Source organism: Canis aureus, chromosome 29 (assembly GCF_053574225.1).
Source record: "Canis aureus isolate CA01 chromosome 29, VMU_Caureus_v.1.0, whole genome shotgun sequence".
Classification (NCBI taxonomy): Eukaryota; Metazoa; Chordata; class Mammalia; order Carnivora; family Canidae; genus Canis; species Canis aureus.
Window position 1 is genome coordinate 40,870,423 of NC_135639.1, and position 27,831 is coordinate 40,898,253.

Sequence of the window (27,831 nt, forward strand, 5' to 3'; positions counted from 1 at the left end):
GCTGACCGCAGCAAGAAAGAGCATTTATAGGGTTAAGCCACTGATATTTTGCAGTTGTTTGTTACAGTAGAGAGCATTAATTACCTGATTAATGAACTCGCTTTCTTATCTGCAACTTGGGGTTATCAGCATTCATTCTCAGGGTTGTGTCAGTAATGTACATTGCATGTAAATCTCCAAACCTAGGGCCTGGCACAGTGCAAACTCTCAAAGGCTCACCCACTGAGGTCCCTCTGCTGCACTGTCAGCAGCCACAGCAGCAATGGTGACAGCAGCAAGAAGGGCGAGTTAACCCCTAGTTGACAGTGCCATGCCTCTAGCTAGGTGGACCAGATACCAGGTGGGCCGTCATGGTGACGGGTTTCATATTCTGTGGCACATGTGGATGCTGGGAGCCTAGAAGGTATGAAGTTCCCATCTATGCAAATACTTTGCCTACTGGAGGTTTACTCTACCTGTGGAGATGCACCATCAGGAAGGATCTGTAAATGAGATGCTGAGCTAAGGGGATCACTACACACTTGAAGTGACAGATGAGAGTCATGCGGCCTGTCTCTTCCATTTACTAGCTGTGAGACCCCCACGTAAATCATTAGCCTCTCAGTGTTTCAGTTTCCCCATCAGTAAAGTGTGTGTATAATAGGATTCTTCTGGAGATTGAGTTAATATATGTAGGATGCTCAGAACAGTGCTTGGTATACAGCAGGTGCTCAATATGCATTGCTCTTCTTATGGAAGCACAACCGCTTGCTAACTCCTGGTCAAGCAGCTGAGACCATCTTCAGCCCCGACTGTGTGGAGAGACCTAATGTCACAGTCTCACCTGAGGAGGTACTGCTGAAGGTGTCCAGCCCCCCAGGCAGGGGACAAAAGCCCTCTGGGCCACGGCTGTGGCCACGCCTTTCCCATGCTACATTTCTGCTGGGGGTGGTAAAGGAAAGAAAGAAAGGCAGAAAGAGCAGGTGGGGGCAGGGGTGGGGGGTGAGACTCCAGGAAAAGACAATGGGCTTTGTAAAATCCCTCTCTGGGCAGTCTGGCCAACTTCAATGGCTGCAGGCCACATGAACAGCAAGAAAAAATGTGGCCCAGGAATCTCTCCCCAACGATCCCCCTTGTCTTTGTGGGAATTTGGAGCCGCAGACACATTCCTTCCATGAACAACGTTCACAGCAGCTGAAGACCCACTGGCCAGAGCTGGGGAAGCAGGCTGGCACCTCTGGGGCCCTGCCCCCCAGTGAGCCTTTCCCTTGAGGAGTGAGCATGGCAAATGTGCAGGAGAATGGACTCCTGCTAGCAGACTTCAGAGCCCACTCTGGCAGAGACCGACTGCTCCCCAGCACTGCACACCCCTCTCAAAAGCCAACTGTCCAGTTTGTGCAGCTGTTTTGCCCTAATCTGTCACCCAGAAGTAGAAACTAGCCGTCTTGGACAGAATTCCCACCTCTTAGAGACGGGAATTCACTTTTTTCTAAGCCAAGTACTTCCCAACTTAATAGGAAACAATTTCTCAATGCTCTAAAATTCTTTTAAGATGGAGGGCTGCAAACTACAAAAACACACAGGCCAACTCTGGCTTACCACCTGCTTTTGCAAATAAAGTTATATCGAAACCCAGCCACACCCATTCATTTCTGTGCGATCTATGGCTGATTTCATGCTATAAGGGCAGAGTTGAGTAGCTGCTATGGAGACCATATGGCATACAGGGTTTAAATATGTTTGTGAACTACCTCTTAAAAAAAGTTTACTGGTCTTGGTTTAAAGTAGAATATATTATATTCACTTATTCACTTATACTCCCATGTTATTCCACAAAGGATTTGAGATGGCTTCTGATGAGACACCTAGAATAAAATGAAGATAACACAATAGTAATTATTTAAAAAATTAAGGATCAAAAAGAAAAAGAATTAAAAAATTAAGGATCAAAGAGAATGCAAATAAAAGTAGAAAAGCAGGGGTGCTTGGCTGGCTCAGTCAGTAGAGCATGCACCTCTTGATCTTATGATCATGAGTTTGAACCCCATGTTGGGGATAGAGTTTGCTTTAAAAAAAAAAAAAAAAAAAAAAAAAAAAACAAGTAGAGAAGCAAAACGAGGACACAAAGGCATGGTTGTGAGGACCTACTTTAGGGCCTTCATACTTGCCAACACCAAACTTTAAACTTTCCCTGAGCTTCCTGGCAGCCAAAGGGAAAAAGAGAAATGGAAGTTAAATCTCATTAAAAGAAAGGAAAAACAGACCCATCCTTATGGAATCAATAGCCTTTTCTAGCACAAAGCAGTGTGGGCCTGCTTCTAACAGACTTCCATTTCCCCCAGAGTCACATACTTTATTTTAAAAAAAGAAACCAGAACAATGAGTCTGTAAAGTGAATAGCAAAGGCAATGTTGTTGACAATGGATAATATGGGAAGAGGGGTGCTAGTTACCATGTTTAATCAGATATTTAATTCCAAATCAGTTAGCTTCTGTGCACTGTGGAAAAGTGCACAAAACACATTTTGAGATATGGGTAAGCAGCTTCCCTTCTGCTTATCTTTTCTGCAGATCTCTGTTTCAGAGCAAAAACCGAAACTGACTGGAGATAGCCTTAACTTGTCACTAAATTACCTTTCAGTGCATGGCACAAAGCAGGCCCGCAAGAAATGCTTGATGTGGGGTGGATCTAGCCTCTCCGGACCTCAGATTTCCTATGAAAAGTGAAGAAGTTGTACTCAACTGTAATGTCTTTCCAGTTCTAGAATGTCTTTGCATCTTGGTGGTATATACATGGTGTGTGCACCCTGGATTTTGGCCAAAATCCTAGCACAGATCAGAACTATGATGGGAGGAGACAATGAGAGGGGGAGGCAGCCTAGATGGAGACCTATACCTCCTGGAGGCAGGAGGCAGGGTCCGGTTTTTAGGAAGGTGACGTGTGGTTGTCAGACTGCCCCAGATTCCAGTGTGGGCTCTCCCACCCTCCAGCTGTGTGACCTTGAGAACTCCCATAGCCTGAGTGGGTGTCCATATCCTCTCCTGTGAAAGGAGCGTGCTCACCGACACTGAGCTGTTGTGGACATGAAATGAGATGCTAGTGCCAGCGTGAGTGAGGTTTGTGACACACTGTCTACAGAGTGCCTTTGTCTTCAAGAAGCCCCTTCTACAGGTGCCAGGGCCACCAGGAAGTAGCCCTGACTCTGAAAAGCTAAGAGAGCAATGAGCATCCCATGGTTTTCCGGCCAGATGTGGTCCAGCCCTTCACAGGAGCTGTCTTTTCTAACCCGTCTCACCTACAGATATACCTTAGACCCATGGGGCAGTGAATTCAACACCAACTGTTGTCCCTTTGCCCTCCAAAATATCTCCCGGAGAGCTCAGGCTCCAAAGCAAGACAGGCCGGTTAGATCTCAGACACTAATTAGCTGTGTGACCTAATGCAAATTACTTTAACTCTCTGTGCCTCAGGGTCCTCCACTTTAAAGTGGAAATAACGACCATACCTAACACGGAAGTTGGCTCTGAATTCTAATGGAATGTCAAGCTCTTAGCCCGGCACGCAGGCATAGCCAGACAGTGTTGGCTCTCAAGTATTGTGTATTACTCCCCATGTTCAGTTGTGTTACTGCATAACAAACTACCGTGAAGGTTAGTGACTTAGAACATCTTATTTGATCACTATTCTACAGTGTGGGCAGGGCTCGGCAGGCTCAGCTCATCTGGGCTCTCCGTATATGGGCTGGAGGATCCACTTCCAGGGTGACCTCACTCACCGGGCTGAAAGAAGAGGCTGCTGGCCTTAGCCTTGGCCCTCCCTGTGGTCTCTCTGCACTTTAAGGCTGGGCTGCTTAGAGCGTGGCAGGTTCAGGGCAGTTCCCCTGCTCACAGCAGCAGAAGCTGCCAAGACTTCTTAGGATTTACACCCAGCGCTGGCCCAGAGTCATTGCTGTCACCTGCTGGTTAACGCAGGTCAAAGGGCAGCCCAATTCAAGGGGAAAGAGCACACAGGTGGGAGACCTGGGAGGTGTGGTCACCAGGGTCACACATCCTACCTGGTCTCCCTCTCCTCTTCTTGCTGCGTCCAGGCCTTGTAGCTCTCATGTGACTGCCTTTTGCTTCTTAGCTTCTTCCTGTCCCGGTCGCCCCTTTCTGGTCCCCACTTCAGGCCAGTGCCAGGCTGATGAGTCAGGACCACAGGCTGCCTCATTTTCCCCTACCCTAGATGGCCTGCTGCACTGTCCTGCCCTAGAATCTAGCTCCTCAACATGATCACAGCACTGCCTTGTTGGAGGACCATTCTTATGCCATCCCTTGAGGAGCTGGTCTCCTCTTCATGTCTCAGTGCTCATCTCAAAAACCTCTGCTCTGTAGAGCCCTTCCTGACTTTCTTCAGCACTGAGTCGCTGTCTCCTGCAGAGCTCTCAGGATGTCGTCTTGGCCTCCACAGAGCTCAGGCCTTGGACTTTCTCAGGTGTTCAGTTGTGCTCAATCATAGTTTGGTACATGGATGCATGAATGAATGATCACCATAGCCCCCAAAGCTATTCCTGTGACTAGGGTGCCATGACCCCATTTCTACTGCTACCCTGGGCTGCCCAAGGCTGGGCTCACACCTTGAGATGGTACCATGAGAGTGTCTTGGGTATGTCAGGGAGGAGCAACCCGACCCTACAGAGAGGTATAAGGACCAGCGCCTGAGTTTCCTAAGCAAATCCCTTAATGGCCTAGGGCATTTCTGGAACTAGGAGCTCAGGCTGCATAAAGCCAGGATCCCAGCAGCAATAGCAGCATCCTTCCTAGACAACCCCATATCCTCACTTTGAAATAGAAATAAGCAGCAGAAGGTGGAGCTCTGGGTGGATGGGGGTAGTTCCAACTTCACAGGGACTTTGTCCTCCAAATCTGCACCAAATCTTCCTCCCAGAGCCCACTGCACTCACTGGAAACCCAGCCTCAGACCAGCCTGGGTGGCTAGAGGTTTAGTGCCGCCTTCAGCCCAGGGTATGATTCTGGAGACCTGGGATCGAATCTGGCGTTGGGCTCCCTGCCTGGAGCCTGCTTCTCCCTCTGCCTGTGTCTCTGCCTCTCTCTCTCTCTCTCTCTCTCTCTCTGTGTGTGTGTGTGTGTGTCATGAATAAATAAATAAATAATCTTAAAAAAAGAAAGAAAGAAGAAAGAAAGAAAGAAAGAAAGAAAGAAAGAAAGAAAGAAAGAAAGAAAGAAAGAAAAAGAAAGAAACCCAGCTTCAGATTCTGGCTCTGCTTCCCTGTCATGTGCAGGATGTTGGCCTCTCAGCTCAGAAAGAGATCTCAGAGCCCCCTATTTTCCCGACTACTCTTCCGAAGTGGGTTGGCTTAAGCTCATCTAGAGCCTTGTATTACTGAGTGATCTTGATGTTTGGGCTCAATTCAGGATGATTTGGAGTCATGATCAATTCAGGGGACAGAGCTATATTGAAGGAGTTTGTTTTTTTCAGGCAAATCCCATGCTCAGTATGTGCTTTTCCAGTTGTATCCCATAACTCTATGCCTAAATGAGGAAATGCCATCCATCTATCCATCCACCCACCCACTTGTCCATCCATTCATCCACCCACCCACCCATCCATCTGCCCACTCACCTACCCATCCATCCATCCACTCACCCAACAATCCATCCATCCACCCACTCACTCACCCACCCACCTACCCATCTATTCATTCATCCATCTTGGTTCTATCACTTACCGCTTCATTGGTCTTGGGCAAGTTTCCTCATTTCCCTGAACTCTTGTTTCTTCCTCTGTAAGTTGAATCTAATGTCATCTACCTCATAGGATTGTCCTATGGTAACTGTGATATTAGCACTTGTGAATTGCCTGACACCTGGTAGGAAGCATATAGTGCATGTCATTTTGTCTTCCCTTTTAAGGAATAGACACATAACTAGAAAACCATAAAAAGACAATGAATAATCAGGAATTAAAATGTTTGAAAGCAAGGGCAATACTGGTAGAAGTTCTTGCCTTGCTTTCTATCTCCTAAACTGTCCTGGGAGTTGATATTTAAAGTCACTTTGAAAAGTCGAGTATTGGGATCCCTGGGTGGTGCAGCGGTTTGGCGCCTGCCTTTGGCCCAGGGCACGATCCTGGGGACCCGGGATTGAATCCCACGTCGGGCTCCCGGTGCATGGAGCCTGCTTCTCCCTCTGCCTGTGTCTCTGCCTCTCTCTCTCTCTCTCTCTCTCTCTCTCTCTCTGACTATCATAAATAAATAAAAATTAAAAAAAAAAGTCGAGTATCCAAAATATATTTGAACTGTTCAATGGGGATGCTGACCCTCTATAATAGGCTCATTTGAAATGATCCTGCTTTGCTACTTCCTCTTAGAAAGATAAACAAGCAGCCCACAATGGCCGCTCTGATGTTTTCTTTTAAATCTTGCTTTCCAAATGTAGGACTTGGCCGTTGGACAATCACCCGGGGGCTCACTCCCCGCACATGCTCTCCGTGAATGCAGGGAGCTCCAGCTTGGAATTCCTGGGGCCTCATTAAGCCTGCTGTGACTAAGTGATCTTGCCTGGTGCTAAAGCTGTTTAAAATGACTTGGCAGCAACCAGAAGTCAGGTTTCTCCGTTTTTTTCTCACTTACTCCTTCTTTGTAACCCCCACCTACATGTCATGAAATGAAAACATCTTTCTTTCCAGATCTAGTGCAGGACAACCCTTCTCTCTCCCTGAAAACGCCTCATCCTAGTCCTTCTGGAGATTAAGGAGAGGGGGGCAGAAATCTGCCCCTTTGTAAATGTCTCCTTTGACTAAGACGTGACTGCTGGGAAAACTCTTCTCTGCTCTAACCCATTCTTTCCTCCCGTCTTGCCCTCACCCTGCTGAACTCTTCTGCTCTGGCCACAGGCAGCCTGGCCTGGCAGCTGCCTCCCTCCTGGGTCGCCTCTGTTTCCCCAAGATGGGTGCAAGGGAGATAATCCCAGGGAAGCCAAGGCCATCAGAGGCTCACCGCAGCCCTTTCAGGGAAGGAACAGATCCCAGGAACTGGAGGGCTGAGAAAGAACCTGGTGTTTAATCACACAATATGTAAATGTGCCTTCTTTTAAGAAATTAGACCACTATCCACATGCTAAGGTGACATCGTCTTTTAGTCGCCGTCTACGTTCCTTGTTTCCCTCCCATAGGTCTTTCTAGACCCAAGCACCTAGAGCAGTGCCGCACACAGGACACGCCGGTGATGCCGTGTAGGTGTGTGTGTTTACCCAGGTGCTGTGAACCCACGGATCTCAAACAGCTCCGGCTCCCTGCTTGGATTTTCGTGTCATGAAAATGCCCACGTAGTTGACGATCCCCTTTCCGACGAGCATTTGGTTGGTGTCAGTCTCTTGCGCTCGCAGACAGAGCCGAGGTGGGCGGCCCGTGCGGGTTTTCTCCGCGGGTGAGCGCGCTCTCCCGTGGGGGTGGGGTCGGGCCGAGAAGGGAACCGTCCACGCGGGGCTCAGCATCTGTTTGAAGACGAGCAGCCTCTACCCGCCGGATCACTGCGCCAGGAGCGCCCCTGCCCAGGTCCCCGCCAACGCCGGTGACCGCGCGCGTGACCCGGGGGCTGAGGTGTCGCGTGTGGGTCGCGGGGACCCCTGTGCCGGCGACTCGGCCAGTCCTTGGGGAGGCCGACTGGGGCCGCTCCGGTCCTCCGACCTACGGAAGCGAAACGCAGGGCGCGCAAGGAGCTTGACACCCTCAGACCTTTAACGGGCGCTAAGGGACATCTGAGACGGCGCCACCTGCCTCACTTTTCCGGTGGAGAAAGCCTCGGCGAGGGTGCGGGCGGCCCGGGCGCGCTGCCTTCCTGCCCGCGCGTCGCGGCGTCGGGGTGAGCCGGGGGGGAGGGGGAGGGGCCGCGGGAGGGGGCAGGGGGGAGGGGCCGCGGGAGGGGGCAGGGGGGAGGGGCCGCGGGAGGGGGGCGCCCGCCTCGCCCGGCCCCCGCTTGGCTCCGGCGCGCGGAGGAGGCGGCCGGAGGCCTCTGGGTCCCGCACGGCGCCCCCTGGCGGCTCCCGGCGGGAGCGCAGCCCGGGGCCCCGGAGCGCAGCGGGCGGCGGGGCGGGGCGGGGACCGGGGCGGGGGGCGGGGCGGGGGCGGGGGCGGGCGGCTCGGCTGGCGCGGTCTGCGCGTCCTGCTGCCCAGCGGCGCCCTCGGACGGCGCGGAGCGGGGCGGGCAGCGGAGCCGAGCGGCGGGCGCGGACGGCGGCCATGGGGCTGTGCTGCTGCCGGGACCGGAGGGGACACCTGCCGGCGCCCCAAGGTACTGGCGCGCACGTGCGCCGCGGGCCGGGCCGACGCTCTCGCCGGGGCCAGAGCCGTCTCGGGCCTCGGCCGCCACCTGTCCGCGGCCGCCCAACACCTGCCGCCGCCCGGAGGCGGTTCGCGGGGCCGCGAGTCGGCGGGAGCGTCGGGACCTGGGAGCGCGCGTGCGGGGCGGGCGGGGCGGGCGGGGTCCCGGGGTCCCGGGCGGGGGAGCGGCAGGGGGAGCGGCAGGGGGAGGGCAGGGGGAGCCCGCGGCGCCCGGCCCCGCCTCCGAGGCTCGCCTCACCCGCCGAGGGGGCGTCCGTCTCCCGCGCCTCGCCCGCGCCCTGGGCCCGGGGCCCCCGGCCGAGCCCCACAGCCGCGGCGCGGCGTGCGGGGCTGATCCCGCCGGGAAGCGGGCCGCGGAGCCTTGGGGCAGCCTGAGGCCCTGCCTCCCCCGGGCCGTGGCCCTCCCGGCCGCCCCCTGGACCGGCCGAACCGACCCCTGCGGCCGCGCCCCCGTTAGAGCTCCAGCTCTCCGCAGCGCTTCCCAAACTCACCTGCCCCTAAAACTCATCTCACCCCCCTCCTCCTGCCCCCACAACGTGCAGACCCATAGCCCCCCTCACCTGTTGGATAGGCCCTGGGGGGGACCTCCCCGGTGACTGCCAAGACTAGGTGCCTCGTGTGGAAACCATGAGGTCGGTGTAGGCTTTAACAGAGGGGCCTCAAGGACTGGCTCCTTGAGAAATACATTCTGGATCCAGATAAAGGTACAACCGTCAAGCAGCTCGAAGGGCCCTTGTCAGTTGATAACGATGCCACAAATGTACGGGTTTATTTCCCAAAGGGTCTGAGATAGCCTGCAGCAAACAAACATGATTTAAAAAGTGAACAGGATTCTACACTTAAACAGAACTCACTGAGCAGAGAGAGAAAGGAGCGCAGTTACCCTGGCCCTGATACTCTGTGCGGGGCACCTGGGTGGCTCAGCCGTTGAGCATCTGCCTCCGGCTCAGGGAGGCTCAGGCCGTGATCCCGGGGTGGCCTAGTGCCGGATCGGGTCCCGCGTTGGGCTCCCTGCACAGAACCTGTTTCTCATCCTGTCTGTCTCCCCCCCGCACCCCCCGTCTGTCATAAATAAAAATCCTTTCAAAAGAATACTCTGTGCTTGAGACTCTCTGCAGCCACAACCAAATAGGAAATGTGACCAGTTGCACAGCTCTCATTGCCTAAAGCAACAGTTTTCTTAGCACTTGATTTTGAAAAGAAGAAAAAGAATTTTGTCTGTGTGGCTTTTTGTTTGGAGGGAGGGGACTGAGAGTGAGTCTTGACTATTCCAGGAGCCTGGGCAGTGGTAGGACCCAGAAGGCAGAGTTTACTGCAAGCTGGCTGAGGGCAGGTCAGAGAGAGCAGCTAGGATTTCCTTGGGGGCTGGCTGAACTAGGGCTGCTTAGGCTCCATCCTGCCTGACCCTTCTCAGGAAACAGGGCAAGGGGTGGAGGCTGGGCCTCTGAAGCCAGGGTGGATTTGCTCTGCGTTGCTTAGGGAGGGTACATGCTCAGTTAGCAGCACTAAAAGGGAGCCAGGGGCATCTCCTTCTAGCTTTGTCTTCTGGGGCTGTGGTTGCCCTTACTACACCCATCCAGGTGAGGAACCCATCTGATATAGGAGTGTTTCCCGGCTTGGCACCCCACCCCCCATCTGGAGTCACAGCTAGCTCCAGCAGCCTGCGGCCAGAGACCCCGTCCAGCCCACATGGTCCCCCCAATCCCTGTAAATTAACAAAACTGGCCAAGTCTGGAGGGAGAGGGGACAGGGAGCACTGTGACACACAATTGCTTGCCCTAAGAATGGGTGGCCAGCCCACCACTGCCAGGCAAGAGAGATTTCCTGTGGTTCAAGGAAGGCAGATAATTTGGTTTTTTAAATGTAGTCTCCAAAATGTTTAAGTGTTATTGCCTCATTTAATAAATCTGGCCAGATCTGACTAGGCCAGAACAGTTTGGACCATTGTGCAAAAATGAATTCTGCCATAAACTGGGAGGGGGAGGAGTGGTTTCCCCTCATCAAATAATCTTGGAAATCATGAGTTATCAGTATTTGGAAGGTTTTTCACTGAGACTTCTCAGTGCTTTTAACCCAATGGTGCCACTGTGTATCTCTAAGTCAGGTGGATTGTAGGTACAGTCTCCAAACCTTCACCCAGGGAACCTACTTTCCATGGAGCACCTCAGCACCCACATCTTTGGACACATTTTGAGAAACGTTACCTTAAACATGAAACAGACTCAGTTGTCATAGCTGTGACGTGATGCCTCTTTTTCCAGGGCGTGTGTTGTGTGTTTAGCTGCTGCGACTACCTGGGCAGGGAGCTTTCTGACTTTCCAGACTAGAAATGTGTGTGGCTATTTCATTTAAGAAAAGATTGAAAGAAAAAAAAAAGAAAAGAAAAGATTGAAAGAGCGTCTATTAGTCATTGATGTAATTTAAAATCTCCCAAGACAATAGCTGTTGTTAATGGATTTCATTGTTGGATATTTATGAAGCAAAACTTTTAGAACAGAATATTTGACTGTGTTGCCCTGTGTGAAACTGTACTGGGTAAAGTAGAAAAGCTCAAATAATCGAGCCCTTGAAGAGAGCCTCAGACATCTCCCAGGTGCCAGAGTCAGCACGGTGGATCTAGTTAGTCATCATGCCTCTATATCCAGAGCCTGGTACTCCCTGCAGGAAACACAGCTCACCCACTAGTTGCAGAGCCTCGGGTGGGCACTGTGGTTCCGAGGAGGGATTGCTACAGATGCGTTTCGGACATGATTTGTGGTGATCTTAATCACACTTAACTATCACACACAAGACAGATCGCTGCAAATGGGGGCAGTCCTGGGTCCCTGGTGCTCTTGGAGAAGCCAAAAGTTCAGTGAGCAGGATCTGATGTGTGGAGAAGGATTACCCCTCCTCAAAGCAGAGGGCAGATGTGCTTGATCTGAACTCTGAGAATACTTTGATTTCATTGTTTCTAGGCAATGCTTCCAGATGCTTCCACCATGTAGAGCTCTAGGGTGGGTCTGTTTAATGGCAAGTTTCATTTTTTTCTACTTTGCCTTGTGGTCCAAGGCTGAGACTTAGAGGAAGAAGTGGTCCCGGAATACCACACTGAAGCAGCTTTTGTTCAAGGCTGGGGTGGGGTGGGGGGCAATCAGGGCAAGTCAGTGTACTTTGAGGTACACTGGCCCCCTGCTGCATCTTCATCCCCAAATTCACCCTCCCTGCTGTTCTCAGCACTGGGAGCCCTCCTCTGTTTTCCAGGATCTTGTCCTCTGTCATGTCCCCTCTCTCCCCATCACCCCCATCTTCCCTTCTGCTGGCTCCTTGTCAGCCCACAAACCTGTCCAAGTCACTCATCAGAACATGTTCTAAAAACCAGCTTCTTGCCCCTGTGTACACCACAAGCCCCGCCCTTGTCTCCTCTCCAACACCAGTCGGCCTCCCTGCCTCCCCCTTCTCCCCGTGGACATCTCCTTGCCCCCTGTGCTGGACCTGGTGAACAGTCCTGGTGCTCTGAGCACTTGGGAGCCTGCTCAGTGACCCATCTCTGCCCTCCTCCTTCCCCACTGAGGCTGCCCCTGCCCTGCCCTTCTAGCTCCTCTTGGCCCTGCCCTCTTTCATGCACCAAGTTCAGCTGGGAATTCCAATTCATCTTCTGCACTCTGTTTATAAGTATCTCCCAGAAATCTCACTAAGGACCCTGATAATTGTGCTCGCTTTTCTGTAAGCAGCCCCCTAAATCCTTTGTCCCCATCCCAACCCCCGCAGTGCCCATCTCTAGCCTATAAATCCAGAACTCTGCTGGAGTCCTGTGCACTCACCTGCCCCTTCTTTCAGTTTCCTGGCTCCCACCCCTGCCTGCTTCATTTCCCCTGATCAAAGGCTGGCAACTCCTGTGATCCTGCCCAAGGCACTGTCCCCACCACTGCCCCAAGGCTGCCCATGATGCCTGTGCAGACCCTCGGCATCTTGCCTGCACCTGGCTTCCTGACTGGTCATCCCAAGTTCGTCTTTGCTCATTCTGGTCCACTGCCCAGGCCAGCATCCCACGCGCAGCTCCTATCACACTGTCCCTCCTCCAACTGCCTCAGCCCAGAGAGCCCACAGAAGAAAGCCCATCTTCTTAGCCTTGCTGGCATCACATACGCCCCACCCCCTGCCAACCACCCAGACACACAACTGGACTTCCCCCTGTCCCTGGTCCTTGCATGCACCACACCCTCTCCTAGAGCCTTTAGTCAGGCCCAAGAGGTGGCAACCATGGGGAGGGTGGGCTGTACCTGGAGCTGCTTCTGAACCCCTGGCCCACAGCCCCAGTTCATTTCATTCCTTTCAGTGCCTGGTTGGTCTGGGTCTGTCAGCCTTAGCTGGCAATTGTGTCACCTCTGTGCCCTGCAGAGAATCTGTGCTCAGTGCATGGAATACAGCTGGAAGAGACAGTCATGCTCACCTTTGCCTGTTCGTGTTGCCAGACCCCCAGGGGACCCCAGTGGCCACCCTGTTGGGAGAGTCCAGTGCCACTACGCGTACCACTCTGCTGTGCGTGGCCTCCATGCCCGTTTCCTAATGGACAGAGGGCTTGTTGGGGGACCTGGTGGCCTGGGCACAGAGGCCAGTGGGCCAGGCTGGGCACCCTGCAGGGTGGGGTGTGCTCTGTCCTGGAGAGAGGTGAGGCTGTCATTGGGTAGAAGTAGTAGAACTGGTTCTGGAGAAGGTCCAATTTTTCTTTTTTTTCCCATTTTTCATAGAATCTTCCAAGATTGCTAATAGACAGCTGCCATCTGGGCTTCTGCCTGGCCATTTAACAGTTATCTCTTGGATACCCGTTCCATACCTGGCCTGTACTCAGCCTGAGAATAAAGAGTTGGGGAGGGTGCAGCTCTGCCCCACTCTGGGTGCTCATAGTCTGGCTGGGTGGAGACCCAGGAGACACACAGGGACACTGCAGGCTGAGAAGAAACGCCAGGAGAACAGCCAGCCTAGGTGCTCTGGAAGGGCTGTCATCCCACCCAGCCTGGAGGTTCAGAGAATGCCCAGGGCAGCCGATGCCTGAGCTGAGTCTTATAAGAGGAGCAGCCACCCAGTAGAGAAAATAGGGAAAGGCTTTCGAGGCCTGCAGAGGTGTGCCAGGACCGAGGCGTTGGCAGAGTGCAGGTGTAGGTCTCTGGGCACCAGACCACTAGACCCCGCCATCGGGTTCTCCTTGACTTGAGAGTGGCTGAAGCTAATCAGGCTAAATCTGAACTCTGGCTTTTTGTCCTTCTGCTATGATTTGCCCATCACCAACACCTGCCAGTTCTGTTTCCAGGGTATATCTGAGTTCCTCTGCTTGTCTCCATCCCAGGCCAGCACCCTGGTCCAGCCACCTACCTGTTGCCCAGGCTGCTACAGGCGCCTCCTGATGGGTCTTCCCACTGTCTCCACTCCAGTATATTCTGCAGCGGCAGACAGTGCCTGCTCAGGTTGCCTGCAGGATCTCCTTGTTCCCTCCTCACACTCAGAGATGACAGGTGCATTCATGGAGTGCTCTCAGCACCCATGCTCTTCTCTGCCTGAAGTCACCTTGCCCCTCCCTGCTCTTGACCTGGGGACCCCAACATTTGTCTGGGCCTAAGTGGCTGCCCCTAACCCCTATTATTTGCTCACTTGCTATTCTATAATTTAACTTGGAAACATATCACAGAGCATAAATATATGTGCATCCATTTATAAGATCTGTTCTCTCATCAAATGAGCTGGAAGCTTCCTGAAGGCAGGGCAGGCCCTGTCTTTTGTTTGATTCTCAGAAGGCAGGCAGAAGCCAGGCTGTTTGGGAGCTTTGTTGTCTGACCCGACCTTGAGGACAGTGGTGATTTGACAAGGACAGATATGAGGCCAGATAACATGTCAGAAGGTTAGAGCCTCCTGCTCCAGGGCTTGTGCTCATGCCTCAGAGCCCTAAAGCCTTTGGTCTGTAGCTTACAGTTTACATGGGTCCCACTCTGTTTTGACAAGTGTCCTTCTTTGTTACCTCTTCCCCATTTAAGTGTCCTGAGCAGCAGTGCTGTGGGTTTTTCAAAAAGGGAACCAGCCTCAGGCAGAGGATTTGTATCCATTTCCTGGCCAAAGACCCCAGGCCAGCCCTCACCTCTCTGAGCCTCTACATCCCCACCTGTAAACCGGGATAGGCATGAGTGCTAACCTCAGAAAGGCCCGTTGGTAATTCTAGATCCACTCCTTTTAGCTGGGTTACCACCTGGGACCTCAGTTTCCCTCTTCTGTAAAGAGAGAAATAGGCAAGACTAGATGATCACTAAGGTCGTGTCCGTTTAAACCTCAGACTGTTCTTGGAGGAAACCCAGAACTGTTCTGTGCTCCTATCAGCAAGGCGTTAAGAAGACCGCATGCCTCTTCCTACCTGTGCAGACAGGGGCTTTGCCAGTGGCCATCTCGCTGGGGGCAGAGGATGGGGGCTTGATGCTGCAAGTTTAGGTCAGCAGCCCCCCTTAGATGAAGTTCATGAGCAGGTCTGTTTAACCAACACAAATCCATGGCTCCCAGAGGGGAGCCAATCCTGGGGTTGCTGGAAGTCTCTGACTCTGACCATTAGGGCAGCAAGCCTCCCTAACAGCTCAAGAATCCTCTAAGCCCTGAACGGAGAGGGGAAGAAAATGTCTGGTGCTGTGTTTTCTGGTGCTGTGTTTGTGAGCCTGTGGGGCCTTGCACCTGTAAGGTGGCTCTACTTCAGGAATGCTGGGACCAAACCCCGGGACATCCCAGTGCAGCGAATCCCTGAAACGGTTCTCCTTATCATACCTGCTTCAAGCTGGTGCATATCCTCGTCTGAATCACAACTTTTGCTGGGCTCTTCCCCTAAACATCCTAACACCACAGTCTTTTTAAAACAGTTTTAATGAGATATATTTCACATATAGAATTCATCCTTTTCAACTGTACAACTCATTAAGTTTTAGAATATTCAGAGTTATGCAAACACCGCCATAATCCAATTTTAGAACATTTTCATTACCCCAAAAAGGAACCCTAAATCCATTAGTAGTCACTTCCCATTCCCAAGATAACCCCCCTTTTTTTCCTGCAGCCCCAGTCAACCAATAAATTACTTTTATGCCACACACAGCCATTTGTGAATGGCTTAACTTCGCATAGTGTTTTTAAGGTTCATCCATGTTGAAGCATGGATCATTCCTTTTTATGGCTAAATATAGTGTCCATGCTATGAGTATGACACATTTTTTTTTTTTTATCTATTCATCAGTTGGTGAGCATTTGTGTTGTATCCTGCTCGTATTTTGTTGAGGACTTTTGTATGTGTATCCATAAGGAATGTTGGTCTGTAGTTTTCACGCACTGTCCTTGTTTTTGTTACCAGAGGAATCGGGCTGCGCAGGAGGTGGGAATCGTGCCGTTTGTCTTTTCTACTTCTTGGGAAATTTTGTGAACAATTAGTTTTAATATTTTAAATGTTTGGTGGAATTTGCCTGTGAAACTGGTAATAATTTTTCTTTACATGACTAGTAGAATTCGTCAGTGAAACATTTTTGGGGAATCGTTATTAATTCAATCTTTTGTTACATAAAGGTTTATTTAGATTTTCTATTTCTTCTTGTGTGGGTTCTGGTAGTTTACGTCTTTCAAGGAATTTTTCTGTTTCATCTAAGTTACTTCATGTGTTGGCACACAGTTGTTTGTATTATTCCCTAATAATCCTTTTTATTTCTGTAAGGTTGACAGTGATGTCTCCTGTTTCATTCTTGATATTAGTAATTTGAGTCTTCTCTTGTTTTTTTTCTTGGTTAGTCTAGCCAAGTTTGTCAAATGTGGTTATCCTTTCAACAAATCAACTTTTGCTGTTTTTTCTTTCAATTTTCTCTCTTATTTTCTAGTCTTTATTTAAACCATTTCCAGTCTAATCTTAATTATTTTCTTCCATCTGTTTGATTTGGGTTTGGTTTGGTTTTTCTCCAGTTTTCAAGCATGTAAGGGCAGGTTATTGATTTGAGATCTCTCTTCTTTTATAATGTGGGCATTTATAATGTGTGCCCCTCCTTTTGGCTCTTTTATAATGTGTGCCCTCCTTTTTGCTCCTCTGCTATATTTTTAAAGTTCTTTTCTTAATGATTGTTATAGCTGTAAGTTTCACTCTAAGCACTGTATCCCATTAAGTTTTGATATGTTGTGTTTTCGTTTCAGTTCAACCCAAAGTGTTTTTAAAATTTCTTTTGTGATTTCTTCTTTGGTTATTTAAGAGTGAATTCTTCAATTTCCACATTATTTGTGAATTCTCCAAATCTCCTTTTCTTATTGATTTAATTTTATACTCTATCTATACCTATAAGCATACATTCATATTTTGTTTTCTTTAATGCATTTATTTTTTTATTTTTTATTTTTTATTTTTTTTTTAATTTTTATTTATTTATGATAGTTACAGAGAGAGAAAGAGGCAGAGACACAGGCAGAGGGAGAAGCAGGCTCCATGCACCGGGAGCCCGATGTGGGATTCGATCCCGGGTCTCCAGGATCGCACCCTGGGCCAAAGGCAGGCGCCAAACCGCTGCGCCACCCAGGGATCCCTCTTTAATGCATTTAAATGTTTCAGGCTTGCTTTAGGATCTAGCATATGGTCCATCGTGGAAAAACCTTGCACTTGCCCTTAAGATTGAGCATGTGCTCTGTTCTTGTTGGATGGGTTGTTCTATAGGTATTAGGGCTGCTTGGTTCCTTGTGTTGTTCAAGTCTTTTGTTTCCTTTCTGGTTTTCTGCCTAGTTCTATCCATTATTGAAAGTAGAGTACTAAAATCTCCAAGTATTATTGTGGAATACCACTTCAATTCTGTCCATTTTTGCTTCATAATTATGGAGTTCTGCCGTTAAGGGACGTATGTTCATAACTGTTACACCTTCCTGCTGTATTGACTGTTTTATCATTGTAAACTGTTCATCTTTTTCTCCAGTAACATTTTTGTCCTCAAGTTATTCTGTCCCTTATTTGTATAGCCACTCAGGCTCTCTTCTGGGAATTGTTTACATGGTATATCTTTTTCTATCATTTTACCTTCACCCTGTTTGTTTTTGAATCTAAATAGGTCTCCTGTAGACAGGATATAATTTGTTTTTTAATCCATTTACATTTAATATAATTACTGAAAAGATGGATTTATGTTATCATTTTGCTATTTGTTCTCTATATGTGCCATATTTTTTGTTCTATTAGTGCCTTCTTTTTATATCATATAGATATTTTTTCTGTTGTATCATTTTAATTTCCTTTTGTTTCTTTTTTAAAAAAGATTTTTTAGGACACCTGGGTGGCTCAGTCAGTGAAGTGTCTGCCTTCAGCTCAGGTCATGATCCCAGGGTCCTGGGATCGAGCCCCCATATTGGGCTCTCTGCTCAGCGGAGAGTCTGCTTCTCCCTCTGCCTCTGCTACTCTCTCTGCTTATACGTGCTCTCTCTCTCTCCCTCAAATAAATAAATTCTTTAAAAAATATATTTATTTGAGAGAGGGTGCATGTGAATGAGCATGATTGGGGAGAGGGGCAGGAGAGAGAGAAGCAGGCTCCTGGCTAAGCAAGGAGCCCTATGTGGGGCTCGATCCCAGGACCCTGAGATCATGACTGAGTGACCCAGGTGCCCCTCCTTTTTGCTCCTCTGCTATATTTTTAAAGTTATTTTCTTAATGATTGTTCTAGGGATTATAGTCTGCTCTCTTCCCTTCCTTGTGCCATTATTATACTAATTACACCTTTTATGCATTATAAGCCCATCAACACAGTTTTATAAGTATTGCTTTTTGCAGTTGTCATTTAAATCAGAAGAAAAAAAGCTACAAAAATACATATATACCATCTTTTATATTTACCTATTATAGTTACCTTTATTGGTGCTCTTTATTTCTTTGTGTAGATTCAAGTGACCACATAATGTTCTTTCATTTTGCCTGAAGGACTCCCTTTAGAATTTCTTGTAGTGCACCTTCAGTGCTCAGGTAGTTTATGACTGTCTTAGTCTTCACTCCCTGCTTGTGAGTAGTTGGCCAGAAGTGAGAGATCGGGTCTTTCCTGCTCATCCGCACAGCTCTGCACAGGTACCTGGGCTTCTAGATCTCCAGCAATAGGTCAGGGCTTTTCTTTTCTTTTCTTTTCTTTAAGATTTTATTTATTTATTCATGAGAGACACACAGAGAGAGAGAGGCAGAGACATAGACAGAGAGAGAAGCAGTCTCCATGCAGGAAGCCCAATGTGGGACTCGATCCTGGGACCTCAGGATCATGCCCTGAGCTGAAGGCAGGCACTAAACCACTGAGCCACCCAGGGATCCCCTAGGTCAGGGCTTTTCAAAGCCCCTGGTGGATTTCTCCATCCCTACATCTTCTGTTTGGTTTACCTTATTTGCCCAAATTAGTGTAGCTGTAATGATAAGGAATTACCACAAAATGCCCTGGAGATAGGGCTTTTCCACTGAGTGAGTCAGGTCAAATAATGACAGTGCTATGTAAATGGGGCATTTTCAGGGATCTACAAGACAGATCAAGTTGCTGCAGTGCTCTGGGGAGGGGACTTTCTGAGATGCCATGTCATACCAAGGTATGTGAACGGTTCTTAGGTCTTCTCTGGTTTAAGCTTTGTTTTTCTTACCTGGACTACCTGGATGTGAAGTGGTGAGTTGGAGGTGAGTTAAAGTGCTTGAGGGCTTGGTTTCAGGGAGGCAGTCTGAAATTTTGGAAGCTCAGGGAGCTTTGAGTTGAGCGGACTTGGTTCTGAATTTTAGCTGTGCTGCCTGCTGTCTGTGCAGCCTTGAGGTCAAGTCCCTTCTCCAAGCCGCAGAGGGATACCTTTGTCTGTAGATTGAAATATCAAATATGCCAGCCAGTTGTGCTACAGGTAGAATTAAATTAGCCTTTGTATGGAGGATGGCTGGCACACAAAAAAATGCCCAATAATGGGAAAGATGATTCTTTCACTTCAGGGTCAGTGTAAGATTCTAAAAAATGATGAGGTCAGTGTTGCTTTGCTGATATGGAAGCACTTATAACACACATAAAACTCACTGTGTGCCAAGCCCTGGCCTAAGCACTTTATATGCAGGATGCATTGAATCGGCACGGTAGCCTTTTTGTGGATTCTGTTATTTATGTCATTTTAGAGCTGAGGAGACAGGCAGTGATTCCATGCCCAAGACCTCCCCGAACTGGGAGTCCAACCCAGGCTGTCTGGCACCAGTCTACACTCCCAGCCTGCACTCTGCATAATTTTCCCTAACTACTATGGGACTTAGGTCCCTTCTACAGCCAGCAGTGGAGAGAGGACACACAAGAATAAAACAAAAAGCGGCACATACCCTGTAGCCACGAAACTTGGAACAGAAAGCTGGACACTCCCAGTCACATCGGTTTGGAAAGAGTCAGGGGTCAATCACAAACCAGCAGCTTCTCCTTTGTGGCTTCAGCTAGGCTAGGTTCCTCTCCGAGGATCAGTCACACACAGGACCTGCATCCCCTCCAGCTCCTGTTGGAGTTCCTGACTGGGTAGGGGCTGTGGTGACCCTGAGCCTGCTGGGACTCTCAAACTGCCCCCTCAGGCAGCTCCCCAGGTGGAGGCACCCAGGAGCCCATGCCAGCAGTGGGAGGGGGTGTTCAGTCACGTGGCCGACCAGGCACCCCCTCTCTGCTCACCATCCACAGCAGAGGCAGTTCGGTCTTTTCAGATTCAAGTGGGTGCATCCCAGCCACTAATGTTACAGTGGTCACTGCCTGCCTGTTGCCTGTCTCTGCAAGGACAGAGCACAAAGTGTGGATCAGGAGCTCATGTGAGGCCCTTTGCACCTGTTCCCCAGCCTTCTCAGGGCCTTCTTAGGGCCCTCCCTAAGCTGCCCAGGAGGTCTGCAGCCTTGGCCCATATTCAGATGGCACTCACCAGAAAGGCTAGGAGGTTTGTAAACCGCAGAAGTACTTCCATGCCAGTTAGTAAATCGTCGCTACCCCCAGATTCCCCATCATCTAGTACCTGAAACTGTACGTTGAGTGCCTGAAACAGGCTGGCCCAGGCCCTATACCCAGGCCTGGGTATAGGCTTATGGGCCAGCCTGTTCTGATTAGCCCTGGTCCCTTCATTCAGGATTTTGGACACCACTCAGTCAGTGTCCATCAACTACTTTTGGGGAAGAGAGACCCTGAACTTGGGAGCAAGGAAAGATCTTTAAGATGAGGTCATTTTCCTTCATTTACTGGTTAGGACAGTCAAATGGAGAGAGGTCTCTGCCACCCTTCCAGGGCACATTGCTCACTGGGGCAGCGTGTGAGCCCCTGATAGGTTGGGGTACAAAGTATGGGTGCAGCAGGTGTGATCTTAGGGTCCAGGCACCCTGCTATCAAGTCCCGACTCTCCCATGTGGACCTGCACACCCCTAGGCATGCACCTGGGCCCTGGGCCTCGGTCCCCCAACTAGATGGGCAGCGCCTCACCCGCTCTCCCTCCCTGATGCATAGCGCCTCACCCGCTATCCCTCCCTGGTTGTATAGGAAGAGGACCTGTATGGGATGAGTACCTACCAGCACCAAATAGTGCCTTCCCCTGTCACAGAAGGGACTGTGGAAATACCAGCACCTTCTAACTTGGCGAGGCCTCAGGGCCATGGCGATGGCCACCTGCCTATGGGCAAGCCACTACCTACCTTGTCCCAATTCAGCGTGGGGAATAAGCAAGCTCTCCCCAAGTGCAGGCCTCCCAGGGGAGGGTTAAGGAAAACACCCACCATTCAGGACCAATGGTCACATCATCAGTACTTAGAGACACAACATAGGGACTCTGAGGGGTGAGCAGAGGGTCCTCAGAGATCACCAACCAAACCTTCTCCTTTTCCAGATGAGTTTTTTAAAAAGCCTGAAAGAGAGGAAGTGACCTGCCTGGGGCCGCACAGCATGTCAGTGGGCCCTTGAGTCGGGGGTCCCCTGTGTTCTTGGCTTTGAACAAGACCTTCTAACTTCAATCTAGTTTAGTGCCTTTGGATCGAGGGCAGGTTCTGTGTGCAGAGCTGTGCTGGCCTGTGGCAGAGCACATATGGCACCTCCATACTTGGGTGTATAACGGAAGGAAGAGGCAGGACAGACAAGGTACTCCAGGTACCGTTGAGGGTTGGGCAGATGCAGCTGGTAGGTGTGGGGGGCCACCGTTTCGTGCTACCTCTTCCAGCTGGATGCCCGGTCAGCCTCTGGCCGTGGCCTGGCCGTGGCCGTGGCGCCTGCTCAGAATGTGCTGCAGGGTTGGGGGCGTTGGGTCAGGGCACTTGCCAGTGATCCTTGCTGTGTTGCATCAACAGGTCCCAAGTACCAGGAGGGACCCAGGGGCTTAGCTCTGAGCCTCTCTATGTTGCCGCAGGCCCTGGGGCTCTCTGCTGCTCTGCCTTGCTCATTTGTACTGACTCCACAGGCCTGATCTGATGTCTTTATAGATTCAGAGTCAAGGGGGTTCCCTTATGCCTGCCAGGTTTCTCAGCCGTCGTGCAGAACCGTCTTATGTGTGGAATGCCCTGATCCATTAGATATTTGGCCTTTGATTTGGGGAGGAAGTGAGGCTCACACTTGTTGCGTGCCTCTGTGCCGAGTGTAGCGCAGGCAGTGCTTCCGATTTTCCTACCTTCCCAGCGAGGGGGATCCAGTACTGTCAGTCTTAGGAATCGAGACTCTGAGAGGTGAGTGACTCAATGTCACTGGTCACACTAAAGTTGGAACCTCACTTCGAACGGCCCCCAAATCCCTGTTCATTTTCTCTTTCTTTAGCTATCTTTTAAGCCTTGAGAATGGACTCTTCTGAAAAGATACCAGTTAATTGTCCTTGGCTGCTAGGATGATGAATCTTTGATGTTTCTCTGGCTACCTGATAAAGTGATTTGTGATGCAAATCTAAGGACATCCTTCCCTCCTGTGCCCTCCCTCCTCTGTGACCCCCAGAACATCATCTGAGCTTAGAGATCCCAGAGTAGCAGGTGCCAGAAGGATGTCGCATCCCCTCCTTTTATTCAGAAAGGGTGGGAAACTGATCCTTCCCAATAAATGCCCAGGAAGCCACCCATCAGAATTGGGTGATGGGGGCAGGGGCAGGGTGCGTCTGGGGGAAATGAGGCCACGGAGCCCCGGGAAAGGCCAGGGTCACCCAACATCCTGTCCTACCTCCCCTGTGAGGCCTCATTGTCCTCCTTGAGTCCCAGGCCAGGCCGCCCTCACCACTCCCACATTCATGAGCTGGCTCTGAGGCCCATTCTGAGTTAGTGCTATTTGTAGAATCTTCTTAAAATACCACAACAGTGCCATTCACAGACCGTCTGCATGGCGATCGATGGCAGAGGTTGGAACAAAGCTCTGCTGTGCTCGCCTCCTGTCTGGGCCCTGCTGGGGGGCACCTCACTGCCCCACTGATGGGGGTTCTGGGACTGTCCCCATCCTGGGTACTCCCAGGCAAGGCCCCTGGGGTCTTGCAGGGGTCCAGTAGGACTCTGGTCCACCACGCCGGCCTGGAACAGGCCCTGGGCCAGGCTGCCCTGGCCAGGGGAGTGCAGGCCAGTGTTCAGCTCCTGGTAAATGACAGCGGGCTCCTCACAGTGGGCACCCCCCACCAGCCCAGGTCTGGTCAACCCTGTCACCAGGCCACACGCAGGCTTTTTCAGGTAGAGTTGGGTGGTCAGATGAGAGTGAAGAGTCAGGGGTCGTCATCAGGGAGGGCCCCGGGAGGTAACGCTTTTGTCCAGAATCAGCGCCCTGGTGTTTTGGCATCTGCAGGTACTGACATGCTAATAGGGGGGCATGTGATCTAGTTGGGGGACGGAGGCCCAGGGCCCAGGTGCACACCTGGGGGTGTGCAGGACCTGCTGTGGACCTCATCAGCTGCTTCTCTGCCCCCACCTCAGCAGCACCCACAGTGCATTCTCAGGAATACTACTCTGCCCTCAGCATGTTAGCAGGGGTCCTATTAGCAATGTGTTTTGTGGTACCTGGGAGGAGCTGAACGGGGTCAAGTGTTTTCTCGTGTTGAACCCCCATAGCCTTGCCAACAGGCCATGCACTGGGCAGCTGTTCCCAGACATTTAACCTCGAGGCCCTCCCTCACAGAGCTGCCAGCTGCATAGTGATATTCTAGCCTGATCTTCCTGTGTCCCCTTCCAGACATGGGTATGGCTGGGCTCCCCGTCTGGTCACTAAGATGACTTCTTAGTGTTTGTCTTTCCCCACTGGCACCTAACCATGTGTTGCATAGAAAGTCAGACATTCCTCCAAAAGGAGGCAGCTTGGCTGTCCAAGCTGTGCCCGAGGCCAAGAGCCTGCAGCAGACCTGCTGTGTGTCTGGTGGTTGCTGGAGGGACCCACTCACTGCCCAGAAGGCCTGGCAGGCCGGGACCCATTACCTCCCTCATTGAGCTGCTGTGTCAGCCAAGACCGATGTCCAGGCTCCCATGGAAGGTTTTTAATGTCCTTGGCAGGTCCCTGACAAGCCTAGTAACAGTTGGCCATGAAGGACACTGGGCCACTCTGACCAGTGATGGGGTCATTATACACATCTGCAGCCCAACGTGTGACTCTTGACAAGAGCCCTGGCAGTGCAATCCTGGGGTGAGGACTAGGTGAGAGACTCACAACCTTGGGGATGGTCTGGATTCTTGCGAAGCAACACCACATGAAGAATGATACCCACTTGGGTGTGAATGGTGTTGGAGCCCTGGTAGCTGAACTGGAATCCTACCATCCTATAGAAGGCAGGATGCCCTCCCTCTGAGACAGGAAGACCCCCATCATTCATGGGCTCCTGCGGAGCTTGGCATTTCCATAGCTCAGTTTCCCTATCAGTAAAACAGGATCCATAAGGCCTAATGTGGGGCATACTGTGGGAGACTGCGTGGGGCAGGAAGCCCTGAGAGGGTGGAGGAGCTGAGGTTTTGGCCCCTTAAGCCTTCCAAGTCTGCTGAGAGGGAAAGGACTGGACACCAGGTAAACAAGGCATAAAATCTCAGCTCTGGCTCTCTGACTGGGGAACTTTGGGGCATTTTTTTCTGTAGAAAGTGGAAAGAGAAGTAGTTCCCCAGGGTTGGCCTAAGGCTTAAACGTGAGAACATATAGCCCACTGTGTCAAGCAACTCCAAGATTGGTGGCAGGGTGGGTGGGGATTCACATAAATGATCATGTGAATTGGTGTCACCAGAGGGCACCTTTCATTTAGACTACAATGAGAGTGGCTACCTGGAGGGGGAGAAGGATGCCACACACTTATTAGACTGTGTGAATAATATAATAATAATGTGAATGTCATCCTCCAGGGGTGCCATTCATTAAAACTGTAAGATGAGTGGCTGCCTTCCAAGGGTTCCATGCTCTTAGACTGCCATGTGAATGGCAGCTTCTAGGATCTGGACCGGGGAGTTGTGCTGGTTAACAGAGAACACATTTAGCTTCCGTCCTTGCAAGACGTCTTACTCATCTGGTTGTCTATACGTGGCCACCAGGAGGGAGGCAGCTTATAAAAACTGTACTTTTTTCCTAAGAGAAGAATTTGGGTGAAAAGAGTGTGGGGAAAACATCAGTGGAAGCATTGAGGTCCCACACACCTGCTGGAGGTGGACCCACATCTGGCTGGGGCAAAGGAAAAGAATGCCAGTGAGAGATCCATGCTGTCCATACAAAACCAAGGTACTTCCTCATGTGCCCAACATAGATTTTGTGGCTCAACAAATGTCTGTGTGAGTGGCTAGAGCCCACAGAAAGGACCTAGGAGGTTGGGGCGAGTGTGAGGGTTTGGGTGGGTAGAACACGGTTGTGGAGCCCACAGGCCCCGCACCTCTGTGCCCCTGGCAGGTCCCTTTCCCTGAGCCTACCTCTGCACTCAGCCCTCCTCCCCAGCCAGCGGAACTGGTTACAGGCCTGTGGCTACATTTGCCCCCAGCCGCCTCCAGGCAGCCTTCCAGACCTGCCCCTCTGTGCCCGCTGGCCTTGGCCAGGAATCCCAACTTGTCTGGGAGGCGAGGAAATGGTTACCCTGGGAGTTCTGCTTGCTGCTCCAGGCTGCTGGAGGCGAGGAGCAGCCTGCAAGCTTCCTCCCTTCCCCCCACCTCCCCACCTGGGAGAGTGCCTGTGAGGTAGGGGTGTTATGATGCTGAACAAGGGAAGGGGCTGATGACCTCCATAATAAAGAGCAGAGAGGCCGGGAGGAGCTTCCACCCCTCACGTCGGTCTCCTCCCAGATTCTGGAGTAGGGAACCGACGTCCTTGTTGTTAATTTGTCTTCCTGGATTGCTTCCCAGTCTGTGGCTGACCTTAGCTCCCTGAGGACCAGGGCTTAATATCTGTGTTCCCAGTTCCTAGCAGGCTGCCTGGCAGGATTTTCAGGCTGTGCCGTGATCAATCCGAAAATGTCTTTCAGGGCGGCAGTTCTCAAACACCAGCTCAGAAGGGCTGCCTCCAATCTAGGGACAAGTAAGAACTGTTAAGAGGTGAGATGGAGACACAGCTGTGGGCTGACCGCCACCCCCTGGTGTCAGTGGGAAGAATCTGGCCCGGGCCCTTGAGTGACACTCAGCCCTGCCCTGTACCCCAGTCCTTCCCCCTGATGCCAGCCTGGGAGCATGAGGTCCCAGAGCTAACTGCTGAGAAGCAGGCAGACTTCCCTCCACAGTCCATGCTCTTCAAGCAGCTGGGCTTGAGCCCAGGTGGAGTTCAGTTGGGAAGGGGATGAGAAGGGAGCCACTGGCATTTTTAAAATTGGTGCTTACAATCACAAAGTGATTTGATTTATTAAATTTTGTCTAAAGTGTGCAGTTTCTGGAGACAGTGAGCAGGGTGTGGTAGGACATGGGACACCCACTCCTCTTACCAGCATTGGGCCCAGGGCCTGGAAATTGATCCTTGTTCTGATCTTCCTCTGAATCGCTACCAACACCAAGACAGATCCCGAACCCAGGCGCTGGTCACCCCCTGCCCCCTTCCCTGCCTGGCCCGCATCATTGCATCTCCACCCTGGATACCTGCCACAACCTCCTACCCACTTTCTGACTGACTCACCCCTTCCTGGGTGCATTGAGCCACACAGAAGACCTCAGGACTCTTCCTACCCCAGGGCTTTTGCAATTGCTGCCCACCCCCAACCCTCTGTGCCTGGACCAGATCAGGGCAGGAAAACCAATCCCTCTAGTCACTTAGTGCTTGACTCAAGGGTCCCCCCTCAGGCAGGCCTTTACTGATCCCCTGCTTAAGTAGCAACCACACCCCATCTTGCCTCAGTCACCCCACTTGAGCTTGCCTTCTTCCTTTGTTTGCTTCCTTGTCCTGTGTTCCTTCCACCCTTGGAATAAGGCCCAGGAGGATGGGGCCTCGCCTGTCTTGTTCAGCACTCTGCACTTCCCCTGTGCCAAGCACAGAGCTGACACAGTAGGGTCTCCCCAAGCATCTGTGGCCCCTTTGAGAGGAGGAGCCTCCCTCCCAGTGCTTCCCCAGGCCCTGGTCTTCAGAGTGGGGTGGGGGAGGGGGGAAGTTAAAATGCCCGCCCCCCACCCCCAGTGGGTAGGTAATGCTGATGGCTAGCGCTCCCCTTCACCCTTGGGCTGGGCGTTCCCGAGGTGGCACTCCGCCAGGACAGCAGGCTGGAGCCCCCAGGACTCCAGAGCAGCAGCTGCTCCCTCCCAGTCCTCCTGGGCTCTGTCCACTTGCCGGCTCCTGCCCTGTCCCTCTCCCTGGGTTAACTCCCAACCTCCCACCAAGCCCCCCACCCCATGCACGCAAGAGCCCTTGTTTGGGCTTCGGTTTAGAGGAGGCCTGGCTAAGACAGTGGGGTGAGTGGGGCGACACTCAGTAGCAATGTAGACCAGCAAAGACTCCCATTTCCTGCAGTTAATAACAATGCCTCAAAGCCCACAGTGCTTTATTCACTTGTTTAACAGAGTGTTGATGCACCTACCCAGAGCAAAATGCTCCGTCAGGGGTAGGAGAAGTACGAGTGCAGTTCATACCCTGAAAAGCCTAGAAGGGAGCCCAGGAGGGTGCAGCTCATACCCCAAGAGGCCTAGAGAGGAGCCCAGGAGGATGGGACCCAGGCTGGGGGTGGCCTGAGGGGCTTCTGGATGCGCATCAAGCTGCCACCACATGTGGGTCACGGGGCTTGGGAGCCTTGACCCCTGGCCTGGGCTTCTCCTGCATCATCCTGTTGGGCAGCCACAAGCCCTTGGCAGCCTGGGCAGCATGGGCCCTGCTCCCCCCTGCTCCCCCCAACATGGTGGTCCTGTCCGGCACACGCACACCTCGGATAACTTGACTCCCAGGGTTTGTGGGGACGTTGGACTGAGGAGGCGCTTCATAAATGTTAATGCCCGCGTCTATTCCTAGAATAATGAATTAAGCCATTATTCCCTCCATGTCGCTCGGCATAAATCACATTGTTCCATCCTGTGTCGGGCCCGCCCCTCTTCGCTCACAGTTCTCCTCCCTTGAGAAGTGCAGAACCTGCTCTTCCTCTGCCAATTAGCATGCTCTATTTTAATACATTGCTATTTTT

At 51.4% G+C, this 27,831-nt stretch overlaps 1 protein-coding gene and 1 long non-coding RNA gene across 6 annotated transcripts in view; one reads left to right on the top strand and one right to left on the bottom strand.

The window, feature by feature from the left end:
- Positions 1 to 27,831, top strand: part of ARHGAP22 (Rho GTPase activating protein 22) — a 135,717-nt gene that overhangs the window by 63,922 nt on the left and 43,964 nt on the right. The window contains exon 1 of one of the 4 annotated variants that reach the window (XM_077878631.1): positions 8,161 to 8,269. The exons of the other annotated variants lie outside the window; for them this stretch is intronic. Coding sequence (XP_077734757.1) covers positions 8,218 to 8,269 — 52 coding nt within the window. The 5' untranslated portion in view covers positions 8,161 to 8,217. Of the gene's footprint in view, positions 1 to 8,160; positions 8,270 to 27,831 lie in introns of those variants that run through there. 4 annotated transcript variants of the gene reach the window in all.
- On the bottom strand, positions 1,754 to 7,732 carry LOC144301497 (uncharacterized). 2 transcript variants are annotated; one of them, XR_013368313.1, is made up of 5 exons: positions 7,230 to 7,732; positions 5,708 to 5,845; positions 2,613 to 2,692; positions 2,148 to 2,179; positions 1,754 to 1,844 (listed from the first exon to the last, which is right to left on the bottom strand). It is a non-coding gene; the product is annotated as an uncharacterized LOC144301497 (long non-coding RNA). The 2 variants fall into 2 exon arrangements; XR_013368312.1 differs by lacking the exon at positions 2,148 to 2,179 and having other exon boundaries at positions 7,230 to 7,725.